The 27,163-nt window shown below is 36.9% G+C and overlaps 1 protein-coding gene across 2 annotated transcripts in view; it reads left to right on the forward strand.

Annotated features, from left to right (window-relative positions):
* Positions 1–27,163, forward strand: part of RABGAP1L (RAB GTPase activating protein 1 like) — a 721,006-nt gene that overhangs the window by 419,713 nt on the left and 274,130 nt on the right. For both annotated transcript variants that reach the window (XM_068986467.1, XM_068986468.1), the window contains exons 14-15: positions 412–525; positions 24,251–24,325. In XM_068986467.1, the coding sequence (XP_068842568.1) occupies positions 412–525; positions 24,251–24,325 (189 nt within the window). The remainder of the gene's footprint in view (positions 1–411; positions 526–24,250; positions 24,326–27,163) is intronic.

Consider the following 27,163-nt stretch of genomic DNA (forward strand, 5'->3'; position numbering starts at 1 on the left):
CCAGATGTATCTCATTCTTTTTAATAGTTGCTCTTAAAGAGAATTAAATACATTTTACATGTAGCAATAAAAAATATTCTATCAGTTATCCTGTTAAGTGAAAAGAGCAGAGAGCTTATGTCTATTTGTGGGTGTATGCAACTTCCCTCTCTCCTCTCCCTCTCACATAAACATGGATTCACACATCTAGAGATAAATGGGTGGAAAGACACAAAAGAAACTGTCGGTGATATTTATAATATCTCTGGTGAATGGGACTAGGCATCTGGGAAGGAAGGCAGGATTTTTTGTCTTTTTTTAATGGAGGAAGTGGCCAATATTTTTTGTGCTTTGAAATGTTTTAACATGTACATATTATTTTTCATAATTAAGAAAATTTAAATTAATGACCACCTCTACTTTTAATTTTAGGACTCAGCCCAGGAGAGTGTTATTACTCGAGATATTCATCGTACATTTCCTGCACACGATTACTTCAAAGATACTGGAGGAGATGGCCAAGAATCTCTCTACAAGATCTGCAAGGTAGGGCCCTCTGCCTTATTTTTTTCTAACTTACTTTTCAGGGCTATAGTCTAAGAACGCATCTTAAAGTTTCTTAGATTTTCCTTCTGTCTGCATTTCTTATTTGCCCTGTGCCATTGTTTGTCCTTTATACTAACACCACCAGATCCTCCATACTGAGTCCTGAAGGTGACTTTTGGGCTGCGTGCTCTGTACCTTCTTGTGAGGGAGGGAGCATAGTCTGACTTCAGTTTGGCTTTGATGCTAACAGGAAAAGAACTGAAAGGTCCTCTTAGGCTACTGCAGTGAAGGCTCAGAGGATTCTCGATGACTCTGTCTACCTGACAAGATAATGTGGCAGTTGTTGCAATTTTTGACAGCAGGCAAAAGTAGGAAACAGCCTGGCTCCTGTTTTGGAATACTGGCGGTTCTCTGGCATTGTTGATATCCTCTGAGTTCTGTCACATCTTTGTGCAGTTTTTAATGTCCCATTTTGAAATCTTTCCTCTCTCTCATTATTAGTAGACCTGGAAGAAAACTGTTTCCTGATTTTCAGTAAATAGGCCTTGCTTAAATTTAAAAAAAAGACTTTGTTTATTAGTGGAGAATAGTTATCAGATTATTAATTTCTCAAAGTTCTGTTAGAAATGCAGAATAACTTTTCAAATCATTGTATATCATTAACTTGTGTTGTCCATGCTAATTGAGGCCAGAGACTCAAAATTGCAAAATTTCCATTAAAAAAAGTTTTGCCCTTTATCCTCAAAGTTAAAATGTCCTACAAAGTGTGGTGTGTATATTCAGTATTTGTCCTTAGCTGCCATTCCAGTAAAGATGGTTAATGAATAGTGAGCTACACAAAAATCTTGTAATAATATGGAAAAACGACAAACACCATGGCTAATTTTCAAGCCAGATTACACGTTTCTGAATTATCAAATTTAGCCTTTAGTTAAGTATTAAGTAGCAGAGATTAGTCAGTAGATAGTCAGAAATATACTCACATATCAATATCATTTTATATTTACTTTTTAAAAAATGGCACTTACAAAAGCAGTGCTTACATGTGCTAATCAAGTACGATTGATGTTCTGCAAATGTTACACTTTGATTAAAATCCTTCTTGCATGTTTGTGTTTTAGCCTTCTACCTACTCCTATCTTGTCTTTTTTTTTCCATTTCTTTTCTTTTGATGTAGCCATATTCGAGGATTATAAATGTACACACTGATCAGAAGTCCATTTTTATACGACTATATCATTTAGAGCTAGAAATATATTACTAACTTAAGGTCTGACAGTGTACTGATTTCTGGAAGGTGATATGTCATCTAGTCTTTAAAATGCCCCAAACCATCAAACACCACAAAAAAATGTATCTTATTCATTATATGCTTGTAAAAAGGAAATGTAATTATTAAGATTTTTTTCTGCCAGTTTTGAAATTTTACAAGCTGGTGTCTGGCTTGTGTCAGGAAGATATCAAAACATATATAGTCTCTTAAGTTATTTAGAAAGATCTGGTTTATGGTATATGGAACAGCATTTTTCTCCTAGAGTTTAGTATATTTTCAACCATTCAGTAACTTTTCTTGCAATTTGTCTCTGATGGAATCTAGACACTTGTATCACATATCTAAAACAGATGGCTCAGTGTGCTTGCAGCCTTTACCTCACAGTTTCTCTCCATTGTAGTAAACCAGTATTTGCCTCCTTATGTAAGATTTAGAGGGGAAACAACCGAAACACTACTAAACACAAAGATAAAAATTAAATAGTTGGTACATTTAAGTAGTTGCGACCCCTTCCTTTTGTATTACGGATAATAATCCAGCCTTTAATTCACTAGGAAGTGTTTGTTAAACATTTCCACAGCTTGTGTAGCCATTTTAGATTATCAGTGTGTATTTTGTAATATGATTACACAGTTTTAAACTCTTTCTGAGTAGAAAATGTTATGAAAATGTCGCTCTAAGATACAATTGCTGAGTAGCTTAAGTCGCATTGAATTTCATGAAAATGTGGAAACCCCCCAAAAAAATTCATACCAAAAACATTTCAGAATTCAAGATAGTAAATAAAAGTTCCTAAGGCTGTTAATATTGTACTAAAATATATATTACCGAAACATAACTTTTCAACTGTCTTTGATAATGGAGGATAGGAGAGATGAGTATATGAGAAAATGTTGGAGAAACCAAAATTTGTTGGGGTCCTGCCTTGTGGACCACTTAGTTTGTAACTGACACAATTCCTTTTCCTCTTGAGCTGCTGATATTTAGTAGTCCAGTCCTCTTGCAGGAAGACCTGTGATGGTGGTGATAATCACAAATAGTTTAGATTAAATATTATTCTCAAGTTTGTACATCCACTTTTCTTTGCTTTTTGTATTCAATTTGTGCCATATGAGCTTTATCCTGCTATGTATGACTTTTAAGGTCACTGAGTATGATGTACCTATTCTATCATTTTTATTTCTAGAATAGTATCTAACATCATACCTCACAGTCTCAGCAATAAAACTGAGTTTCCATTCTGGATACTTTGCACAATGCTGAATAAGCATTAATAAAACCTTGGCATTAAATCAGCTATCTAGTTATACAGTCTGTAAATTAGGACAGTTTTGCTTCTTCTTAAGCCATTCCTGTTCTTTTTTTTCCCTTAATAACTTTTGTCTTATTGCACTGACCTGAACCTCTATTATAGTGTTAAAATGAAGTAATGATAGTAGACCTCCTTGTCTCACTCTTGATTGTAAAGGAAATGCATTTAATGATTTACCACTAGGAATGGTGGTATTCCCATAAGCAACACATTTATAGACTTTTTTTTTCTACACAACACCTTCCAGGTGTTATAATAAATTCAAATTTACAGAGTACTTTCACATATATCACCTCATTTATTTCTGACAACTCCTCATCAATGAAATCTGTTCTAGAAATATAATATGCTGTGCTCTTAAATTGAGAGAGAAATTATTAAGAGAACTTAAGTTAGAATAAGTGTAGAAATCAACTCTAGTTTCAAGGATACAGTCTGACTTTATAGTTAAAAAGTTTTCAGTGACTGTGATGAAATGAGGAATGATGTGAACTGTCAGATTAGAGGGAATACTGTTAAAAACTCACTGTCATGTTTTAATGGCCCTGTCAGTTTCAGTGTTTGACTCTTAATATCTTTTTCAGAGTAGGAGGAAATCGAAAAGGTTCAAAGATTCTTCCGTTGTCATAAATTTATGTGTGGAAGTGGAACTGAAAGTATAATAGGATTCATAAGATTCTAGAAACGAGAAGGTTTTGGCACCCTTCCCCTCCTTTCTCTCTCCTCTCCCTCCCTTTTTCTCGCTTCTCTCCCTCCTTTCTTTCCTATTAATTTTGTCAATAACATATTTTAAAATAGTGTCCTTTAAAGGAGGAAGAAGGTACAGTCTCCCCAAGTATCTTTAGCACTTTTCTAACTTGCATATGATGTAAAATCTGGTTTTAGTTGGGAGAAAGTTTGGCATAGTTTAAAGGACTAAACTTAAGAGATCCGGTCCTAGTCTTATTTCTCCTGTAGGCAGATTTAAGACTTTGGGAAAATCACTTCTTAAATTTCCTCCTCAGTAAGAGCGTGGGGTGTGATAAGATTATCCTTATTACAGTTTGCTTGAAATTTTTGTTCTGAAATATGACATATTGAATGAGGAATCAAACAGTTACTAATAATTCCTATATTAGGTCCCAGCTCTGTTTGTCAACACCAGGACTATAAATGGGTGTGATTTTACTTTGAAATCCTTACCTTGCTTTCTGTTACTGTGTTTGGGAGTGTGTTTCATGCACGCATGAAATGTAGTGCATTTAGTGATTTACTTCTCGATATACATCTCTTTATAAGGCCTAAGACAAGTCAGTCATAGTAATTTGCTAAAACATTGTTCACAACAGATTAGACTGAAGTGACTCTTGTGCAGTTTAATTTGAGGCATGTTGCTTTTTCAAATTTTCTTCCAGCAAACTGACTTATATAAAGGATGCTGCTGCTGTGAATTAAAGTAAGATATTGAGCATATTACAGAGAAATCATACCTCTGTTCATCTGGGTTAATAATTTGATAGTATAATGGTTTGTAGAAGGACGAAAATAAATGTAACCCCTGTTGCAGCAAATATTTTTCTCAAAAATGAGGCTGTATTTAATATAAGAACTAAAGCATTTCAGAAGTTATTTTGATACCAAAATGATGAGTAGTCTGATACATGATTTTTACAGAATGTAAATGATTACTGACTCTTGTGAAAGTAGGTACAGTTGTATATTATTTATGTTGTTTGCTTGTTTTATGGGGGGTTGATTGAAGATTGAGGGCAGGAGGAGAAGGGGATGACAGAGGATGAGATGGTTGAATGGCATCACCGGCTTGATGGACATGGGTTTGGGTGAACTCTGGGAGTTGGTGATGGACAGGGAGGCCTGGCATGCTGCGGTTCATGGGGTTGCAAAGAGTTGGACATGACTGAGCGACTAGACTGGACTGAACTGTGACTGTAGGGATGAGTTGTTACAGAATTGATAGTACTTTCAATATAGTTTTGTACCTATTTGACTACTTGTAATGCATCTCCCTTCCTTGGGGTTCCTGAATGTTTCCTAGTTTGAATGACATTTTCTGAACACATTATAGCCTGCTATCATCCTTCCTCTAATCTATTAAATTCTTGATTAATGTTGTTTTATTTTTCAGTTCTAGAATTTCCATTTGATTTTTTTCAAAGTAGATTCCAGTTCCTTGGTTCAACTACTTTTTTTCCCCTTTCATTTTCTTGAACAGATTAATCACAGTTATTTTAAAGTCCAACTCTGATAAAATCTAGTATCTGATCACCTATGAATGTATTGTGGCTCAGCTGGTAAAGAATTGGCCTGCAATGTGGGAGACCTGATTTCGATCCCTGGTTTGGGAAGATGCCCTGGAGAAGGGAAAGGCAACCCACTCCAGTATTCTGGCCTGGAGAATTCCATGGACTGTATAGTCCATAGGGTCACAAAGAGTCATACACAACTGAGCGACTTTCACTTTTACTTTACATGAATGTATTCCTATTTTCTCTTGATTTTTATTTATTCACTCATGATTTTTGCTTGCTCAATCATACTTAATAGAATTCTGGGTCTTTTGTATGAAAAAGTATAAAGGCTGTGGATGATGTTATTTTATTCCAGAGCAGAGTCAGTATTCCTCTGGTAAGAAGATGGAGTATGCCGTATCCCTTTGAGCCAGTTTTATTTTTTTGCTTGGAGGGTTATGATCTTCCAGGATCTCAACTAAAAGTCTGAGATATTTCCTAGAGACCTTCCTCTTTGATTGGCCCTACCTTTAATTTTTGTGTACCTGATAGTGTACAACCACTGAAAATCTCCGCTGAGCTATTCTTAGTATTATTATAGGCACTTTCCCACAAATTTCCCCTTCTATAAGGTATTACATAGCTCCTGTGAGGAAATATGAGAGATCAAACCTTTATAATGTATTCCTCAAACTTTTCAGTAGACATATTGTTAGTTATTAGTTTCAGAGTTTCTGAAGGAGGGGGAAACTCACTGATGATCTTGTTTACAGGGGGATAGTAGGTTATCATATTGCTAAGACTTAATCTCTCAGAGTAAGAGCTTGTTTAATTTTTTCCCCCTCCTTTAAATCAGTCATTTCAAATTTTAAAAGAATTGGCTATTTCTGCTTCTTTTATGGAAGGACAATTAGGTTTGTAGCTATTCAAAACATCAGGTGCATGCTTACACATATACATACACATAAAAAGAAATCTTTGCAACCTAAAGTTGAAAAGCTTCACTTGTGTGTATGTGTGTAGGGTTGGGGGTTAACTTCATGATTAGCTTTTGGATAAATATTTTAAAAATATTTTTTATATTTGTTAGTATCATTAAAGTCATACATTAAGGATGTTTTGGGTTTTTTTCTCTGTAATACACATATTAATAGGATAGACTTTCTATGATTCAGAGCACAACTGGGAAGACATACTGTTATTTTAAATATAGAATTTTCTTCTGAAACTGTAACAATGAAAAGGTCGGATTTGTGAAGCTGGAGTCCTGGAAAGAGAAGGAGAGATTTGTAATGCTCTTGAGAGTGTCTGAAGAGGTTTTTAAAATTTCTTTATATGCATAAGCACATAAGAGCTCTTCTTGAAATAGCTTTGTAGTTTCTGTGGAGCCTGTAGTCTTTCAACTGAAAGGCTAATTGAAGCTGTCACGCCATTATTAGAATAAAGAAGAGAAATGATGGGATTATGAGGATAATAAAAATGTATAAAATTAGAATACAGGGATTAGAGTATATCCTAAGGGTTTGATTATAGTCACTCTTTTAAGAAAACATTACTCTTTGAGGAAAAGGAGAAAAGTAAGGTTACTTTTTAAAATAGAAAAGGAAAAAACTAGCCTGCAAAGACATACACAAAGAACCTTCAAATAAAATGGTAATCGTGGTACCTCCTGAATTTATGATTTTTCTCACACTAGAGGTGTGTTTCTATACCAGATTCAGATGCCTTAAATATCCTAAGTAATAAACTCTTCAGTTATTTCTGAGTTAGTTAGCTATAGAATTATGGGCACTTCCTTCCTGTTTACTAATTGCTATGCAGTTGGCAATGTCTTTATAACTCTGAAGCCTCCTCCTTAACCAGACCTCTTCTTGCATGTCTTAAAGACCTTGGAAGGGTGTGAATCTGAATTGCTCTCCTCCTCCTTCCCATCTGTCCAATTCTTAGTTGCCCACTTCCCTTGTGAAGCTTGTCCTACCCACTTCTACCCACAGTGATTTAGAGATTAAAAATACTCTTGCACAATTTAGGTTATTATGGATTATATTTTGAACATTATCTGATTAGTTTCATTTACGTCTTTTCTGCAGCGTGTTCAGTCTTGGAGGGAAGAGGCTGTCTCTGACATTTTCTTTGTCCCTGCTTGCTGAGTGCAGTCAGTACTGGTTATCCGGTGTTAATATAGTTGACTCATCAGTCTTGACTTAATGCAACTGACTGTGTTATTCCATGTTCTGTAGGAAGCCTATCATCCAGACAGGATTAAATGTGTAAAAAATGTATTAGGGGAAGTGTTTGTAAGAGAAAATGGGAAGGAAGCTGGGTGAGCCATGCTGGTCTGACCCCGAAAGAAGAGAGGAAGGGAAGAGGGTCAGATGGAAGTGTCTTGGATGTAGTGCACTTTTAAGGAAAGTTTGGCAAAGCCACTGGGGTGGCCTGTGAGCGCCCACTTTTTCCAGAAGCTGGTCTGCCTTTGGGTTCTTGCTGTGCTCAGTCACTAATTGGGAGCAGCCCATGGCAAGTGTGATCTTGATGGAACCACTTGGGACCCTTGGTCAGTATGTTCCCTGATGTTGGAGATCTGAGAACTGCATTTTCATGGTCACCACACTGATATTTCAGATGAAAATTTAATGTACATAGACTCTGAAAAAGCTCTCTATTTCTACCATTTCCTTTTGCAATTTTATTCATAACGACTATTCAGGTTAAACTTCTTTAGAACGTGGCTGCTGCTTTTCTTTATTTTGTAGAGTTCCTTCCTCCTTTTGATGCCCTTTATGTACCATTTTTTAAAAATCAAGAGTATAAACCCTCCGAGTAATTTACCATAATCACACAGTAGTTTCTTATAACAAGGACATAAAACATTTTTTTAAGGATATGGCAGTTACTTTACATTTCCTTAAAAACAAAAGGGTATATCAGTTCACTTTTAAATTGTTGCCAGGGGCTTTTTTTAAAGTGTTATATAAAGGGAAACTTAAATCTAGGAATCTTGCCAGCTATGTTAGATAAGAAAATTGCTTTGTTAGTGAATATTTGTGAGACATCTAGCCTTCTACATTTATTGTCATCAGTGTTTAGATGATTTCATATCACTGAATCTATTTTTAGAGCTTATGTTGATATTCCCTTTTTATCAGCATATAGGAAAAGCTTAATAATCTTTTTTTAAGCTCCAAGTTTTTATTATTAGAATTAAGGCAAAAATGATCCTGTCAAATTTATTTATATATATGTATGCTTATTTCCATATTTCTCTATATTTTTTAAACAATCTCAAACTTAGAAGAAAGTTGCAGGTACAAAATTTTATTTTCTTGTACTGTTTGAGAGTGATCCTCCAACATGATGCGACATCACTTCCAAATACGTTAGGATGTTTTCTAACAAGCAAGAATATTCTTCCACATGACTTGAATACAGCATCCAAATCAGTAAAGCAAACATTGCTGTATTCCTACCACTTAAGCCTTAGTCTTTATTAAGGTTTCACTAATTATTTAAATATTATCCTATATAGAGAAGGAATCTAGTTTACAATCACGTATTTCCTTCGATTATCTTGCTTTCTTGATTTCCTTCTGTCTAGAACAACTTCTCACTCTTTCCTTCACTTTATTGACCTGAAGATTACAGACCAGTCATTTTTTAGAATGTCCCTCAATTTCATTTGCCTGTTTTTTCCTCATGGTTAGATTTAGGTTATACGTTTTTGGCAGAAACAACACAGAAGGAATTCTCTGCTCTAACATCTTTCTCCCAGGTAGCACACAGATATGGGTGTTTCCCCCATTTTTACCTTGATTGTATAAATAAGATACTGTTTACCAGGCTTCTCTGATATGAAGTTACTCTTTTTGACTTTGTAATTGATAATTATTTTGTGTGACACAATTTGTCGCTATGTAAATATCTCATTCCTTATCAGACTTCCCATTTATTTATTACTTACTGTAGTCACCTGGACTCGTGAATATTCATTTTATTCAGGGGATTATGTTCCCTCACTTGCATTATTTGTTTTGGTGCTCAGATTGTCCCCAATTAGACAGCAGGAGACTTCTAAGACCTTCAAGTGATAGATGTACTCTGTCATTCTTAGAGCATTGCCTTTCTTTCTGCTTCAGAAAGATGTCCCAAGACTTTTTTCTCTGCCCTAGTTCTACAATTAGCCATTTCTCCAAGGAGCTCTGTTTTCTTTTTTCAAAAATGGTAAGAAACCAAGATCTGCTAGGTGTATTCATTGCTTTGGGATGTCATTTCTCACAAGTCACCACAGTGAGCAGGGCTGGGAAATATAAATACACATATAGACATATATAAGCATGTGTATGCACACAAACATACATTTTTATTGAGATATAATTCACATCCCATGAAATTCACCCCTTTGAATAAGTGAACCAAGTCAGTGGTTTTTAGTATATTTAAGAGGTTATGAAAAAAATCACCACTATTTGATTCTAGAGCGTTTCCATCACTCCTAAAAATAATCCTGTATCCATTACAAGTCTCTCCTCATCATCTCTGCTGTCAGTCCTTGACAGTCTTTGAACTTTCTGTCTCTATGGGTTTGCCAGCTTTTATTGTTTGTTAATGTAGTTTGGTTGGTAACTTTTATGCATTAATTCTGTGAAGTCTATATTTTTTGTCATTTGTGGCCACTGAAGTCTCCACTTGGTGATTAGCTAGTGTTCAGACAGAGATTTCCTTAAATGCCTGTAACCATAAGTTTCTCAGTCTTTGCAATGGGGCCGTGTGTATGTATTTAGGTATGTCTTCAGTACTTAATCAGTCAGTTGACTTTCTACTTGTGCAGAATCTCACGGATAGCCAGAGGTGAGATTTTTAAACTGTCTCAGGCCTTTCCTAAAGCATACATAAAGCTCTGGGCATCTCTAAAACCTTACTCATAGGTATGGCCCTATAAACTCTTAAAAATATATCTGAATCTTTCATAACCCTTATGGACATCTTGTTTCCAAGCTTTATCTTTAAGCCTTTTGATCAGTCTCTTGTCTTCTCCAACTTTCATCTATCACCTTAGGCAGTGGCCATGTTTAACTTGTCTGTAATTGTTTTTGACAAATGCCCCTAGGGAAAAGGCTTTCCTCCTGAGTGAACCTTGCAGGTAGACTCTTTGGGGAATCAATAGACAGGTCAAATAATGATAATTTTCTGGGAATGGGTCTTTACAGGAAGTTCTAGTCCCATTTTGCTCCCTCTGGTGGCTGCTAGGCTGCTTGTTTGCAGAATGCAAGCTGTGAGTTTTCAAGGTCGTCATGTTGCTACGGAGCAGAGGGTGGATTATGGCAAGTTAAAAATGTCACAGAGTTCCTCGCTCTTACCAAAATTCAGTTGCTTTTCTGGAATAAATGTCCCTCAGGCTGCTGCAAACCTTTGTCCAATATCCAGAGCTCTGAAAAAGTTGATTGTAACAGTTTCTGCCATTTTTCTTGTGTTAAGGAGAAGCGCCTTTTTGGAGATGCTTACTTTGCCTTTTTTTTTTTTTTTTTTGCTGATGTATACTGCCCACATTTGTTTTTATATCGGTTTATATGTGTTGAAAACCAACTTCAGTCCAACACCAGAGGGTTAATTCTAGTGTCCTGCATTTGTAATTCCCTTCTCTGACAGTGAGAAACCCAGCTCCCATTATCCTTAAAATATTAATCCATTAGATCAACATTGCTGTGTGTGACCAATCTCCCCTTGCTGTTGTCACTTCTCTCTGACACAGAGAGCCTCTTTACCATGGTCAGGCTCTAACTCCTGTGCCAGAATGTCACCCCACATGTACTCACTTTGTCAGCCACTACTTCCCACATGGATGGTCTTGTCATCCTGGTTCAGTTCAGTTCAGTCACTCAGTCACGTCCGACTCTTTGCGACCCCATGAATTGCAGCACGCCAGGCCTCTCTGTCCATCACCAATTCCCGGAGTTCACTCAAACTCATGTCCATCGAGTTGGTGATGCCGTCCAGCCATCTCATCCTCTGTCGTCCCCTTCTCCTCCTGCCCCCAATCCTTCCCAGCATCAGGGTCTTTTCCAATGAGTCAACTCTTCACATGAGGTGGCCAAAGTACTGGAGTTTCAGCTTTAGCATCAGTCCTTCCAATGAACACCCAGGACTGATCTCCTTTAGGATAGACTGATTGGATCTCCTTGCAGACCAAGGGACTCTCAAGAGTCTTCTCCAACACCACAATTCAAAAGCATCAATTCTTCGGTGCTCAGCTTTCTTCACAGTCCAACTCTCACATCCATACATGACCACAGGAAAAACCATAGCCTTGACTAGACGGACCTTTTTTGGCAAAGTAATGTCTCTGCTTTTCAATATGCTATCTAGGTTGGTCATAACTTTCCTTCCAAGGAGTAAGTGTCTTAATTTCATGGCTGCAGTCACCATGTGTAGTGATTTTGGAGCCCAGAAATCCTGGTTAGGGTCTGATATTTCATGCCAGCTTACCCTTTTCTGTGTCTTTCTCTCCCTAATGGCATCAGGAAGGAAATGGGTAGAATAATGATGTTTTACAGATGAATTTTATTATCCTTTCTGTCTTTCCTGAGTTTTACTTGTGAGAGTTTATGAAGATATATTAGACTTACATTGGAATATCTGGCTTCAAAGAGTGAAAAAAAAAAAAGGTACAACTTACATATCTGAACAAACTTGTGAGTTTTTTGAGGGGGGGCATCTATAGAAAACTGATGATTCTCAAGACGTCAGTGAACCTAAGAATCCTTAAGAATTTTAGTAGTGAGTAAGACCCCTTTCAGATAGCTTCACATTCATTTTGAAGATGGCTCAAATGAGATATTTGGGAAAAGGACATAATAATCTTTCTTGATGTCAGCTTGTCATTGCTACCATTTATTCAGCACTTCACTGTGTACTCGGCACTCTGTTTAATTCTCAAGTAAACTTAATATGGTTTCTATATTTACCTTTGTGTTATAGATGAAAACATCTATTCCACTTTATCACAAAAGTCCTGAGAAGATTTGTCTGTACTTGGCAGTAACCAATTCTTCTTCTCCATCTCTGCCATAAACTTGTATCAGTGAGGATTTCACCTGTATCACTGCTCTGAAAATGGTCTGGTCAGAAAACAAATGTATTCCAAATCAGAAAGAATCATCACAGTCTTTTCTGTCTCATTTAGTAGTAACTCCAGGTACTCAGCTAGAAACCTTGAATCATCCTTGACTCTCCTTTCTTTCTCTTACACTACTTGTTAAAAAGTAGCAACCATTCCCTACCCATCAGGGGCAGCAGCCCCAGGATGTCAACCCACTGTGTGGTTTGCAGATGTTGGGGTTACTAAGAAAGATATGACTCACACAGGCATTGGAAGGAGCAATGCATTACTCTCAGAGAAAAGAGAGAGCAAAGTCAGCTTCAGCAGCGAGCGTCAGCCCCCTGTGGTGAGCGAGTCCCAGCTGTACTGTTGCAGGGAGATGGTCTGTGCTGCAGGGATGGGCCATGTTCCGTCTTCACTGAGACTGTAGATAATAATGGTGGGGGTGGTCAGGTGCCATATGACACACACACACTTCAGCAGGACAATGAAGTACACATCAAGCTAGAAAAGGAAAAGATACTCCCAAACAAGACAGTAAGCTCAGCACAAACTGTGAGGGCTCCTTATTTCCACGTGTGGAAACGTTCCAGGCCTATGGTGCTTTTACAACCATGCAAAGGTCAACAGGCCGTGCATGACTTCCTTTCCCGATACCACACACCTGTCCTTTAGAAAGCCTTTTTGGCTCTGTCTTCAGAATATACGCAGGACCTGACTGTCTAATCACTATCTCCACTTCAGCAACACTGGTCTAAGCTATAATTATTTACCTGATCTTTCTGCTTCCAGTGGCTTTCTATACTATTCATTGTAAAAACCAGTCTTTATAGTGGTTTACAGGGCTGTGAATCATGTATTGGCACTCTTTCCATCATGCATTTTGCCCCAGCCATACATGCCAGCTTTGCTCACACACTGGAGTCCTTACACTGGCCATCCCCTCTGCTTGGAACAGTCTTCTCCCAGAGATCTTTGTGGCTTGCTGTTTGACCTCTCTCGACTTCTTGCACCAGTATTAACTTTCTCGGTATGGCTTGCCCTAACCACCTGATTTAAAATTGCAATCTCCTCTTGACTCAGCACTTCTTAGCCCTTTTCCCTGCTTTATTTTTTCCCACTGTGCTTAATAAGTTCAAACATACGTGTGGGTATCTTTGTTTCTATGATGGTATTTATTTATTTAGGCTGTTAGATTTTTCCGCTGAGAAGGCTTATTTTATGAGAGCAAAGATTTTTGGCCTTTTTGTTCACTGCTTAGATCACCCTTTCACATAGTAGATGCTCAATAAATATTTGTTGCCTCAAAAGAATTGAAACTTAGGGAATTGAAATAATTCTGGTAAATGGCAGAGCTGAAATTTGAAGTATTTGGCATTCAGATCCACTAGTAGAAAACTTTTGATTAAGCTTTTTCTAACCCAGCAATCAATGATTTTAGAGTTATTGTCCTGGTCACTGTAGTTAGGCACTAATTTAATGATTCCAGCTAATCTGATAACCTAACTGTATTGCATTCATGGTAAAACACTTGCTGAGTTTCACAGAAAATAGTGGTTAATGAGTGGTTCATTACTGTGGACTACTGGTACTGAATAGTAAAGAAATAAATAAAAATATGTCAGTGATAATATTCTAAAGGTTTGTGTGAAAAGGAATATGATCAGGAAATTGAGAACTCAAAATTTTTAATAAAATATTGATTTATAATCAAATTTTAAAACTTCAAATTATATGTGGGCTACATTCACATTGTTTTCATTTACTTGATTATTCTAATGTTTGTGGTCCTTAATAAAACTAATAATATATTATTCCAATCAATAGCAATATTGGTTTTATTAATTAAAAATGCTTTGTATTGATTAACTTTTTGTAGACTTATTCAGAAATAAACAAGTTCAACTTAATTTTGGATATGCCTGTGTGTTTATGTGTGTGTGTGTCCCAAAAAATATGCAACTTCAAGAAGATATGTAGACATGGGTAAATATAGTTATCAATACGCACATACACAGAGTCGATCCTCATTATTCATAGATTCCATATTTTCAGATTCACCTACTTGATACGATTTGTTTGTAATGTCAAAATTCATACTTTCGGTGCTTTTGTGGTCATTCACTGCTGTGCCTGTGGACAATGTCTGGGTTGCTTGATGAGTGAGTACCTGCCAAGTTCAGATGCAACTAGGTAATGCTCTGCCTTCTTGTTTCAGCTTTCATACTACACACCAGTGTCTTTTTTGCAGTGTAATTAGTACCTCGTTTTTGTGCTTTTGGTGATTTTGTTGTTGGTGATTTTGCTATTTAAAGTGTTCCCCACGTGTTGTGCTGAAGTGCTACCTGTTTTGCTAAGCATCAGAGGCTGTGATGTGCCTTGTGGAGGAAATACGTGTGTTAGATCAACTTCATTCAGGTGTGAGCAAAACACTGTTGGCTGTGATTTCAGCATTAATGAGTCAATAAATATTTTAAAAGGTGTATTTAAGTAGAAACACATGTAACACAAGGCTGTATATTGATCAGTTGCTGAAAGTGTTGTGACCAGAGGCTTGCAGAAGCCTAAGACACTGTATCCCCTAGGGATAGGAATTGAGTATCTGCTTGATCCAGTATTTGAAGAAACTTCATGGAGCATAACTAGGGTAAGTAATGAGAATCAGCCATACTTGTACAGTTTTCTCTGAGAAAAGCAGCTTTCATTAGTTGTTTGTTTTACTGTTAGAATCATTATATTAAACTCCAGCTCAGTGTGTGTCTTTCATAAATTTATATTCTAGAGATGTCACCCAAACTGAAATCTTAACATAAACCAGTGCTGTGTTCCATTCAGTGAAATGGAATGTTACTAATAAGTCATTTTTAAAAACTTTAATTAAAATTTTAAAATTATGAAACATGTCATTTTAAAAATTTATCAATTTTTTAAAATTATGAAATATTTTTAAATATATTCAAATTTTAAAAATTATGAAATGTATCGTACATTCAAATGAGTAAACATAATTTGTATTTATGATTTGGAAAAAAATCAATAATAGAAGCAGCATCCCTGTACATACAATTTAGGAAATATATCATTATCAGTATCTTTGAATATTCCCAGGTGCTCTTCTCAGATTCAGTGTTCCCTCACCAAAGTCAACTACGGTCCTAAACTTTATGTTAACATTCTTCTTTAGCTGAAGCTCTCTCTGTGATTTCCTTCTGAACATTCATTGATTACATAGCAAAAAAAAAAAATTATGTTTTATCATTAGGTCTTTGTTTTGCTCACATGAACTGTACCACATACGTCAACAGTCATTGAGATCTAGAGATTGTATACTGACAGTAGCTAAGGCCTTGGGCTCTGAAGCCAGGTCTTAGTTTGAAGACTGGAGCTGCCTGAGTTTCATTTCTGGCCTGCTGCTTACTAACTGGGTGGCCTTGCACAAGTTGTTTACTTTTACTTTCCCTCAGTTTTTTCTTCTATAAAATGGGAATATTAAAAGTGCTTAACTCAGAGGGTTGTTGTAAGGGTTAAATAAATTACTTACATATCCCAGGTAGCTTAGCTGGTAAACAATCCTCCTGCAATACAGGAGACCCCAGTTCAATTCCTGGGTTGAGAAGGTCCCCTGGAGAAGGGATAGGCTACCCACTCCAGTGTCCTTGGACTTCCCTGGTAGCTCAGATGGTAAAAAATCTGCCTGCCATGTGGGAGACCTGGGTTCAGTCCCTGGGTTGGGAAGACCCCATGGAGGAGGGTATGGCAACCCACTCCACTATTCTTGCTTGGAGAATCCCCATGGACAGAGGAGCCTGGTAGGCTGCAGTCCATGAGGTTGCAAAGAGTTGGATATGACTGAGCATCTAAGCACTGCAACACAAATATCTGGAAAAATGGTAGTTATTAATAAATATTACTGGTTATTTGTTAGAAAAATTAATGATAAGAATTATTTGAAAAGCCATTTATATTCTTGTGCTATATTAAGTAATCTTTTCTTTAAATGTTATTCTACTTTTAGACAACCGTGTGTTTTAATGATTCTTGTCACTTTGTGACCTCTTTTCATTTAGCTTATTGTAGCATTACTTAAAATAGTATTTCTTTGGTATCTCTTTTTTTGTCTCTCAGATTGTGTGAGATCAGATCTCTTTTTAGTTTGTAAGTGAATTTATTCTACATATTTTATATTTGGATTTTTCTCCCTAGCATACTCATTTAAGGTCTGCTGAGCAATAATTCAAAGGCTGATTTGTTTATCTGTTTGTTTTCGTCTCATGTTGGCAGAAGTTCATTGTAGTGATAGACTTCACAGTTCATCTAATATTAATAAATGAAAAATTGCTTTACATAAATGTCAAGCTCCTATTAAAGTAGGGAAATCTAAATTAGTATTTCCTGTTCTCAGAGCTATATTAAATTGTGAGACAATTCAATATTTAGGTTAGAGTTTAAAGAAACACTTAACATGTCATGGTTAAAACCAATAAACTTAACTACTGTCTATTGATAGCCAATAAGTTAGCAACTACATCAGTACTTTAGTAGTATCAAGAAGCTGAATGAGACTCTGTTTTAGAAGTTTAATTCCTTTTTGCATGCCCACATAGCAGCCTTTCTGTTTTGTTAAAGAGCATCTTCTGATTTCATTCTTCCCGTGAGTCTGAATTTCCTTCATCTTTATCTATCTGTAAGTGTGATTGTTTGATAAAATAGTGCAGTATGTTGCGCATTTCTGAGACAAAAGAGAAACACCATTCTATATTTTCTGTATCAATCTGATAAAGACATGTGAGTGAGAGTGTTTGGGGAGAAACAGGTTGTCGATAAGGCTTTAGACAATCTAGCTCTAAGACTAAAAACTTTCCAAAAAAAACTTTCCATATTATTTTTTTTCTATTAATTTTTAAGAATTTATTCTTAATTGGAGGATAATTAACTTTAAAATGTTGTGTTGGTTTCTGCCATACCCTAGTGTGAAACAGCCATAAGTATATATACATCTCCTTCCTCTTGAGCCTCTCTCCCACTCCACTCCCCCATCCCATTCCTCTAGGTCATCACTGAGCACCAGGCTGAGCTCCTTGTGTTATACAGCAACTTCCTACTAGCTAGCTATTTCACACTTGGTAGTATATATATTCCAATGCTACTCTCTCAATTTTTCCCAACCTCTCCTTCCCCCACCATACTGATTTTAATAAGGAGAACTTAAATTATATGTACGTGTTAGCACCACCATGATTAAGCTTTAACAGCTATCTATGTTTTTATGTCTAAGTTTTAGCTTGTAGTCAGTATGTTAATAAACATGCATATTACATAAAGAAGTTAAAATCTATCCTTTCCTAAACCCAGAAGTTATGGACTGAAAAATATTAAGCTGTCCTTGATCAGACTGTCTCTTTTCTTTTTTCTTGAGAGTATGCAATGTGATTTTCCGTGTCTGTTGAACCCCAAGGCAAATCAGAAGATGGACCCTCTTTTCTTAACATGGATCCAAACACAGAAACATCTAAAAAGAATAGTTCTGCTCACAGTCTAACACCACTCACCGAGGGGCTTAAACAACAGACATTTACTACTCAGAGTCCTTGAGGCGGGGAAGCATTGGCCACAGTGCTGGCAGTTTTCAGTGTCTGGTGAGGACTCACTTCCTGGTTCATAGATGGCCACCTCCTTGATGTGTCCACAAGTGGCAGGAGAGGTGAGGGAGTGTGCTTGAATCTTTTTCATAAGAACAGTAATACCATTCATGAGAGCTCTGCCTTGGGACCTAATCAACTCTGAATGGCCCCACCTCGAAATAACCATTACTTGGGGATTCAACATATGAACTCTGAGAGAACACAGTCTCTAGCAGTGATATAACAAAGGTGTAATGTATATAGGCTCTATATTTGAGAAGATTTGGGTTCAAATCCTGGCTCTAATTGTTTGACCTTGCCCAGGTTAATTACCCTCTCTCAATATCACTTTTGTCATCTCACAGGTTTTGTGAGGATTGATTGAGAATGTGGGACAGTGTTAGTACAGTGTCTGACATTGTCTGCCTTTGACCATGCAGCATGCCTGAAGAATCTCAGTATTCTTCCTTCAAGAATGTGAGGCCAAGCTTGCAGCAATTCTGGTCACATCCTCTTCTTTATGGCTAAGACAGTAGCACCTTGTCTGAAATGCTTCCCTTGCCTTTATCTCCATTCCATGCACTACGGCTTGGTTATGCACCCTTTCCCTCTGGTTGGAACTCATCTCACTGTGTACTTTCTCATTGTACGTGCTGAGTTCTTCTATAACATTCTGAACTGAGGAACATGGACCATATATTTTCATCCTTGTGTCTACCTCAGCACAATGTTTGATTATATAATAAGATAGTAAGTAGTGACTTGCTGACTGAATATATAAAATTCCCTTGGGACCCCAGCCAGAAGAGTAGTCTGTAGTCCAGATCAGAATGAAGAGAGTATAGGAACAACATTTTCCCCGCAAAAGTTAGAAAGTATTTTCAAATACACAGAAAAGTTCAAAGAATTGTACAGTGAACATCCATAAATCTATCACCTAGATTCTATAATTAATATTTTGTCACCTCTTTTATCAGATGTCTCTATCCAACTACTCTTAGATTCAATTAATTAATCCATCTTAATACTTTAAAGTATCTTAGAGTATTAAAGGTGCTGGTTTAGGCATTTGGGGTAGGTCAGGCCTTGGGCTGTGGCAGTCTGGTTGTGGTCTGAGACCCAGAAGGCTTCTGAAGCACTGGAGCAGGCTCTGGAGTGGCCTTCAGGAAGCTGGCCAGCCTCTCATGCAGTTTACAAACCATACTCTGAGTCCTGCTTCAGGAGCAAGCAAGTGTGTGCATGCTTCTCACAAGTGGAGTCTAGTCTTCACACAGCCCTCCAGTTGGCCCCGTTGTCCCTCCAACCAGCCACTGGGCTCATCTTCCCTGTGTTGGTCCCCAAGGTTGGGGCACCAGTATGTGGCTCAAACCATTCACTCCCTGGGAGGATCTCTTTCCTGTATAATTTCCATTTTCCTCTGAGTCTGCTCCCAGGGGCACAGGTCTGATCACTTCTCTTCCCTTCCTCCTTGATTCAGTGTGGCTCTTTCTTACAGTCTTGGTTGTACAGTAGTCTTTCTACCAATCTCCAGTTAGTTTTCAGTAAGAACTGTTCCACGTATAGGTGTATTTTTTGATGTGTTCATGGGAGAGGTGAGAAGCCTCCATTTTCATCTCCTCTCCACTTTCATCTCCTCTCCACTTGGGTATGTTCCCAATGACCATTCAAGATATTTCTCTGTGATGTATCTTTTCAGATCTTCAGTACATTTTTTGATTGGGTTTTTGATATCAAGTTAGAGGAGTTCTTTATATATTCTGTTCAAGACTTTGTTTAGATACATTTGCAAATATTTTCCCAGTCTGTAGTGTAATTGTTTTCTTAATGGTATCTTTTTATCAGTGCTGTTGTTGTTGTTCAGTCACCCAGTCATGTCCACTCTTTGCAACCCCATGGACTGCAGCACACCAGGCCTCCCTGCCCCTCATCATCTCCTGATGTTTGCCCAAGTTCATGTTGATTGCATCAGTGATGCCATCCAGCCATCTCATCCTCTGACACCCTCTTCTTCTGCCTTTAATCTTTCCCAGCATCAGGGACTTTTCCAGTGAGTCATCTGTTCTTATCAGATGAACAAAATCCTAGAGCTTCAGCTTTAGTCCTTCCAGTGAATATTGAGGATTGATCTCCCTTAAGACTGACTGGTTTGATCTCCTTGCTGTCCAAGGGACTTTCAGGAGTTTTCTCCAGCACCACAGTTCAAAGGCATCAATTCTTTAGCATTCTGCTTCTTTTTGGTCCAGCTTTCACAACCATATGTGACCACTGGAAAGATAATAACCTTGACTGTACGGACCTTTGTCAGCAAAGTCATGTCTCTGCTTTTCATTTTCTAAATTTTGCTAATGTCTATTGTATCCATTTATTTGTTTAATAGTTAATAACTTCTGTGCCCTGGCTAAGAAATCTTTGCCTTTACCAAGTTACGAAGATGTTCTTTCTTTCCCTGAGTAGCTTTATAATTTTACTTTATATTTAGGAGTATGGTATATCTAGAATTAATTTTTTCATATGAAATAAAGTTAGGGATAAAGGTTCACTAATTTCCCCCATATGGATTCCAATTGTTTGAGCACATTTGTTGAAACAATTTCTGTAGATTTACATTTTTACATATGTAAAAATTTCTCCTTTCCTCACTGTTATCTTGGTAACCTTGTTGCAATAAAATGACTATATGGGGGTGGCTCTACATCTGGACTTCTTATTCTATTTTATTTATTTATCTGTACTTATATCAGTTTTATGTTGTCTTGGATATTGTACTTTACACTAGGTGTAGTAAAGGCTTCTCTTCTGTTACTTTTTCCCTAGCATTTCTACTCTTGCTTTCTAGCTGTTACAGTCATCCTAGTCTGTTCTCTGATTCTTCAAGCCAGTAAGTCTATAGTTTAATATCCAAGTTTTATCCTTCCATTGTGGCACCACTGGCACAAGGCCTCCAGCAAAAGCCATCAGTTCAGTTCAGTCACTCAGTCGTGTCCGACTCTTTGCGACCCCATGAATCGCAGCACGCCAGGCCTCCCTGTCCATAAAGAATGAGAGTTTTACCTAGTGTCATTACTTTCTTCCAAGTTTATTCTCCCCTCCAGTTTCTTCCTCCTGCTTTTTGCTCAGTGCTTTCAGGTAATTATTTTATGTATTTTGTCTGTATATAGATTAAATTTGTTACCAGAGGGAAGGTTGGTTCAATTCCTTCTCCATTATAGTAGTGCTGTTCAGTTGGTTTCTGAAAGTCAGTTTGAGCAGGCATCTGGCCAGGGAAGCAGTTAGAGTGAGGAGTGGGACAAGGAGGTATGGCACGGAAGAGAGGCAAGTTTCAAATGGAGGGAACGGATTTGGTTCAGCTCAGTTAGAGAAGGCTTAGACTAAACCCAAAGTTGCTGGGAAGAACTCCAAGGGAAAGAACGTACTAGAACATTGTGTTTTTCAAACTGTGAATCATAAAATCGATTTAGTAGGTGGCCTCTGGAAAGTCATTTTTGTTGCTAACCTAATCTGAAGCCATAACACAATTAGAAAGTAAGATTGATACACTGCTGATGTGTACTTTTATCCTCAGCTCTCCAGTCAGAGAACAGTTTGTGGGGTCTCAATGAATTCACTCCTCCTCTGGTGGACTGTGGACCTTTGTTTTATGTTGGACTTCTCTTGTAACATGTGCATGTACATAGCAAATTGTGCATGTACATAGCACACTTCTTGGTAACTGTTAAATATATAAAGATGGATCACACATTTGTCAAAATTATGTCAGGGCTGATGAAGCATGATTGGCTTCAGAAATCCCCAGTTTTAAGGAATCCTCAGCTTAGACTGTCTTTTATGAGAAAGGGAAGCCTTGATGATATATGTGACATGATGTCTTATCAAGAAATCTCAGAGTTCCTTGTTCATGGAAAAAGAAGTAATGGAGAACCATCAGGGATGCACTAAATAAGGATAGTATTAGAACCTCTCCCCTCTTTCTTTGTTAATTGTTCCTTTTCTTTTCTCTCTGTAATCCTTCTACACACACACACACACACACACACACACACACACACACACACACTGTGACCCACCCTGATCCATAAGCTTTGGATAAAAGTACAAATAAGGATTCGTAAATAAAACTATATAAATCAAAGAAAATTAAATAAGTAAAAGGATGGTAATCCATCTTTCAGTTTTTATAATTAGGCCGAGCTTGGGAAACTAGTTATAATGAAGAAAAGCTTCTTTAAAATTCATTAGGAAATGATTCCGTGATCTAATTTTTCTCTCATTAGATGAGGGCGTGATACTGTCATCATTGGCAGAAGGTTAAAAGATAACAACAGTTCTTCAGAAGGCACCATTAAAACAATAAAAAGGCAGACCACGCACTGGGAGAAAATATCGGTAATACAGATGTCAGATAATGATTCAGTCACCAGAGTGTATAAAGAATTTTCATGAATCGACAATGACAAGATAAGCAACCGAATTAAAGAAATGAACAAGAACTCAAAGAGATAGCCTCAAAAGAAGGTGTATCAGTTGCCTAAAAACACATTATAATACATTCTGTGTCATTAGCCATCAGAGAGATTTAAGTCAAAAGCACAGGAATTAATAAAAGGAAAAAGACTGGCAATATCAAGTATTGACAAGAATGTGAGCAATGAGTACTCTTATATTTTGCTGATGTGGAGGTAATAACTGAACAATCACTTTGCAAAATAATCTGGCAATATCTTAGAAAGTTAAACATTCACTTAGGATTTGAACCTTGAACCTCCACTCCTAGGTATTTACCCAAGGGAAATGAAAACCTATGTACGCAAAAAGCCTTGTGTATACAAACCAGCTTTATTTTGTACTGGCCCCAGTCTAGGGGGAAAAAACCCGTATGTTCATCAGTGAGAGACTGGATAGACCAATTGTGGTATATTTATACAGTGGAATACTACTCAGTAGTGAAAGTGGATGATTTACTGATGCATTCAACAACACTGAAGACTCTCAGAAACATGCTGAGTGAAGGAAGTCAGACACAAAAGAGTATATATTAATTCATTTATATGAAATTCTTCTAAAAATGCAAAGCTAATAATTGTGAAAAAAAATCAGCTCACTGGTAGCCTAGGGTGGAGGTGGTTTGACTTCAGAGAGTCATGAGGGACATTCTAGAATGATATAAATATTCTTTAATGATGGAGTTACATGAATGACTCAACTTATTTAAGGAACTGTGAAATTAAAAGGTATGCATTTCATTGAGTATAAGCTATATTTCAATAAAGATTTTTTAATTAAAAAAAAAAAAAAGAATTCTAGTCCTTATACTCTGCCTCCCTTGGCATATGGGAGATATGATAAACTGTTCCTCTTTATCTTTGATAACCATTTTCCTGGACAGAAAGAATTTTTATACTTATAAAATCACAGTGCATTGTATTATATTAAGTACATTAAATGGAGATGCCTTCACTAAAATGAAGCACCACAGACAGGTAGGATACATGGAATGGGGTGCATGTCCAGGATTTAAACAGCACAATTGGGATTGTTTGTATTTTAAAAATAAATGGGGGAGCACCTGAATTATTATTTTTGTTGTTGTTGTTCTAAACCAGGGGTCAGTAAACTACAGCTATAGCCCACACTGTCTACCTTTGTATTACCCTGGAACCATAAATGGTTTTTATATTATAAAGGGTTATTTGAGAAAAGAAAAACAGTATGCAACAGATATGTAAGTGTCCCTCAAAGTCAGAGAACATGTAGAGGCTAGAGAGGGTGATCTGAGGGGGGAGAATTAGGTTATGGTATCTGTACTACAGGGTTCCCCCATATAGTGCATTAGAATTCCCGCATCAACTGTAGAACCTTCTACCCTCCTCCACCTTTTGCACTTGCCTCCCTTAGTGTTGTCTGCCTGACCATAAACCATAATGTATCTTTAAAAATTAATTTAGATGCTCTGAGCATCTTTTTATTCCAGATTCTAAAGATGAATCTGGGGATAATGGGCCATCTAGAATTGCTTTAGGAAATGTGCAGCCTCTTTGAAGGATCCCACTATGCTAATGGCTTGCACATTCAAGATGAGGGATCAGTGAAATTGTGGTGGACAGGCCAGGGATAAGAACAAGTGGCAGCTTGATGTGAACTAGCACTTAGGTTAAAATCTGTGAATGTTTATAATATTTCTTTCCTTTCATCTTTTTCTAGGCCTACTCTGTCTATGATGAAGACATTGGGTACTGTCAAGGACAGTCTTTTCTTGCTGCTGTATTGCTGCTGCATGTAAGTAATTTTCCATGTAATAAATGGCATGGTACTGCCAAATTAATTTTATTTTCTGCCTTTTTTTTTCCTCCCTTCTTAGTCTCCATTTACTTGATGGAGATTACACATGGCATATCTTTTTAAGCCTGTACTTTTGGTGAGAAAATAAAAGAGATCTGATGTCAAGAACAGGACAGTTAGTTTCTCAATAGAATTAATTTTGCAGGCTGGTAGGGAATAAATTGCCTGTTTGGAGTTATTTTTAACTAGAACCCACTAGGATTGAGAAAGTCCAGGTATCTGCCCAAATGTGAGCAGGACCAGGAGCATCATGAAGGAATGTGACAAGAAAGTCTTTTACCTCTTCTGTGATTTATTTTTGTACATTCTCTTTCCTCTTAGTCACCTTCATTTGACAGAACATTTATTGAGGATCAGTTATCAGTACTGGGCTAAGATGTGGGATTATAAATATGAATAATTTATTGTTTGTGTTTGCAAAGGCCTTATGGGCTGGAATGGGGCACAGGTAATGTAGGCACATACCTATTATTTTAATTCTTTCCCTGTATCTGCATTGTTTTTGTGATGGTCACTATGGAAGACTTACAGTGTGCTAGGTGAAACCAATGCAGAGAGTAAGGGGAGAGAGGAGAGCTTTCAGAAAGGACTTTCTAGAGGAGGTGGTAGCTTTGCCAAGACATAAATGAGGCTGGGCCGGGGGGAGAGAAGATGGATAAGAGAAGGAGTAGAGATTGCTATCTGAGCAAATGTATGGCAAAACAAAGGGCACAATATATAAATGGAACAGTGAAATGACAATTTCTATATCATCGCTGTAGAAAGTGTATGGAGAGAAAGAGATGTGAGATAAAAATGGTCACATGGGCAGGGAACAAATTATAAAGACTTCTTAATATCAAGAAATGTAGGCTTTATAGAGGCTTTGTTCTGTACCTAATGAGGAGCCACAATCAGTTTGAAGCAAGGGAATGACAATCAGATATTCATTTCAGATAAATTCTTATATCCACATAGAGGATGAAACTGAAAAGAAGCATGCAATAGCAGAGATACCAGTTAGGAAATATCAGTCTAAATGAGAGATATTGAGACTTAGAGAAAAAGAAAGAATGAAACATTTTTTCTGGAGGCAAAATTGGTAGGTTTCATGGATGGATTGACAAAGGAAGGGTCAAAAGTAGCATGTCTTGTTTCATTGCTTAAGCGACTGGGTAAATTATGGTATTTTGAGCTGAGGTAGAAAACACTTCCATTGAGATTGAATGGAAGAAAAAAGGTTAGGAGTTGATGATGAATTTAGTTTTAAATTTGGAAAGGGAGGGTATGTGAGGGCCATCTGAGTAGCTGTCCAGCAGCCAGCTGTATACTGGAGACTGACTCTGGGGAGAAATCAAAGCTGAAATGATGACAGTGGATCAGATCATTTCAGAAAAATAAGTAGAAGAAGAAAAACAGAATAGAACCCAGGAATGCCAATTATTTAAAGAGCTGATGAGGAAGAGGGATCTTTGAAGAGTTTCTTGATTTTCAGCAGAGAAGCAGCATTGTATAATGTCAGATGCAGCAAAGAGGACCAAGTTTAAAACAAAAGGTTTTTTTTCTATGGTTTGCATTCTGAAAATGAAGAACAATTATAGTAGATTCATGGTCCTAATTCTGATCATTTGACTTTAATGAAGAAAATAACATACTGTTGTTCTATTGTGATTATTCATTCTAAGTTTGATTTCAATATCTTTCTCTGTGGCATTATCATCTATTTATGGTCTTTTGATATTCTTTTATTGTCCTTTTTTGTGTCATTTCCACGACCACATTCTTGAGATTTCCTGTGATAATAAGTACTTTATAGTCATAAATTCTTGGGCCCTTAGTTCTATTACTAACACCACCTAGCAGATCTAGAATAGTCAGGTCCCTACACAAGGGGCTGGAGACTGTAAGCCATGATGGGTGTTTTCACCAAGGTTCAAAACATCATTTTTCTAAAAGGAGCTTTCATGATCACTCTGATGAGAAGCTGATGTTCAGGCCACAGATAGTGAAGCTTTGTCTTCTACAAAGTAATCTTTGAATATGTCACAGTTTAGCATTTTAGCCCTGTGAAACACATTATATCTATTAAACCTCAATGAGAAGAATATCACTTTAGGAAATCTGTTCTGAGACTTAACAGAAGTTTAGTTAACTCTAAGTTCATGTTTACTTGGACATATTTTCTCCCTGAAAAAAAGAGAGTGATTCAAATAGCTAAGAAACTCAAATAACCCAGATTTTTTTTTTTAAACATTATCTACTCTTCTATTATAAGGGTCATGGAAAGTCAGCTCTTGTAAACATATTCAACAAAATTGCCTCCAAAGTGTGTCACAAGATGAATAGAAATGTAGTCTGGTTTCTACACTTTCTACTTTAATAGAACTACAAAGTTGTTGTCATTGCTTATAAAAATAACTGGAAATATAGAAATGCCTTCAGAATCCTGGAGGAAAGATAAACTGATAATCAAAGTTAGTGAAAAACAGATTAGATGTAATTTTATTGAAAATATATGTGATAATTCTATTAATCAGCATATTTCATTGACAGACCAATGTATCCATTAACCAATTTGAATAAGAGAAGCTAACTATAATTTTTTCTTTTCTGTATTTCATGTTGTCCCCATGGTTTAAATAGGTAGAAGAATACAGTCTAGCTTAAACAATTCATCAAATACACTATCTCGGATTCCAGGGAGATATGTTATTAGGGCCTTACTGACTAATTTTTTATCAGTTGCATAAGCAATGGGTTCTTTCTGCTGCCAGGTATTCTTTGGCAGCTCCATAT

Source organism: Capricornis sumatraensis, chromosome 14 (genome assembly GCF_032405125.1).
Source record: "Capricornis sumatraensis isolate serow.1 chromosome 14, serow.2, whole genome shotgun sequence".
In the NCBI taxonomy this organism is placed as follows: domain Eukaryota; kingdom Metazoa; phylum Chordata; class Mammalia; order Artiodactyla; family Bovidae; genus Capricornis; species Capricornis sumatraensis.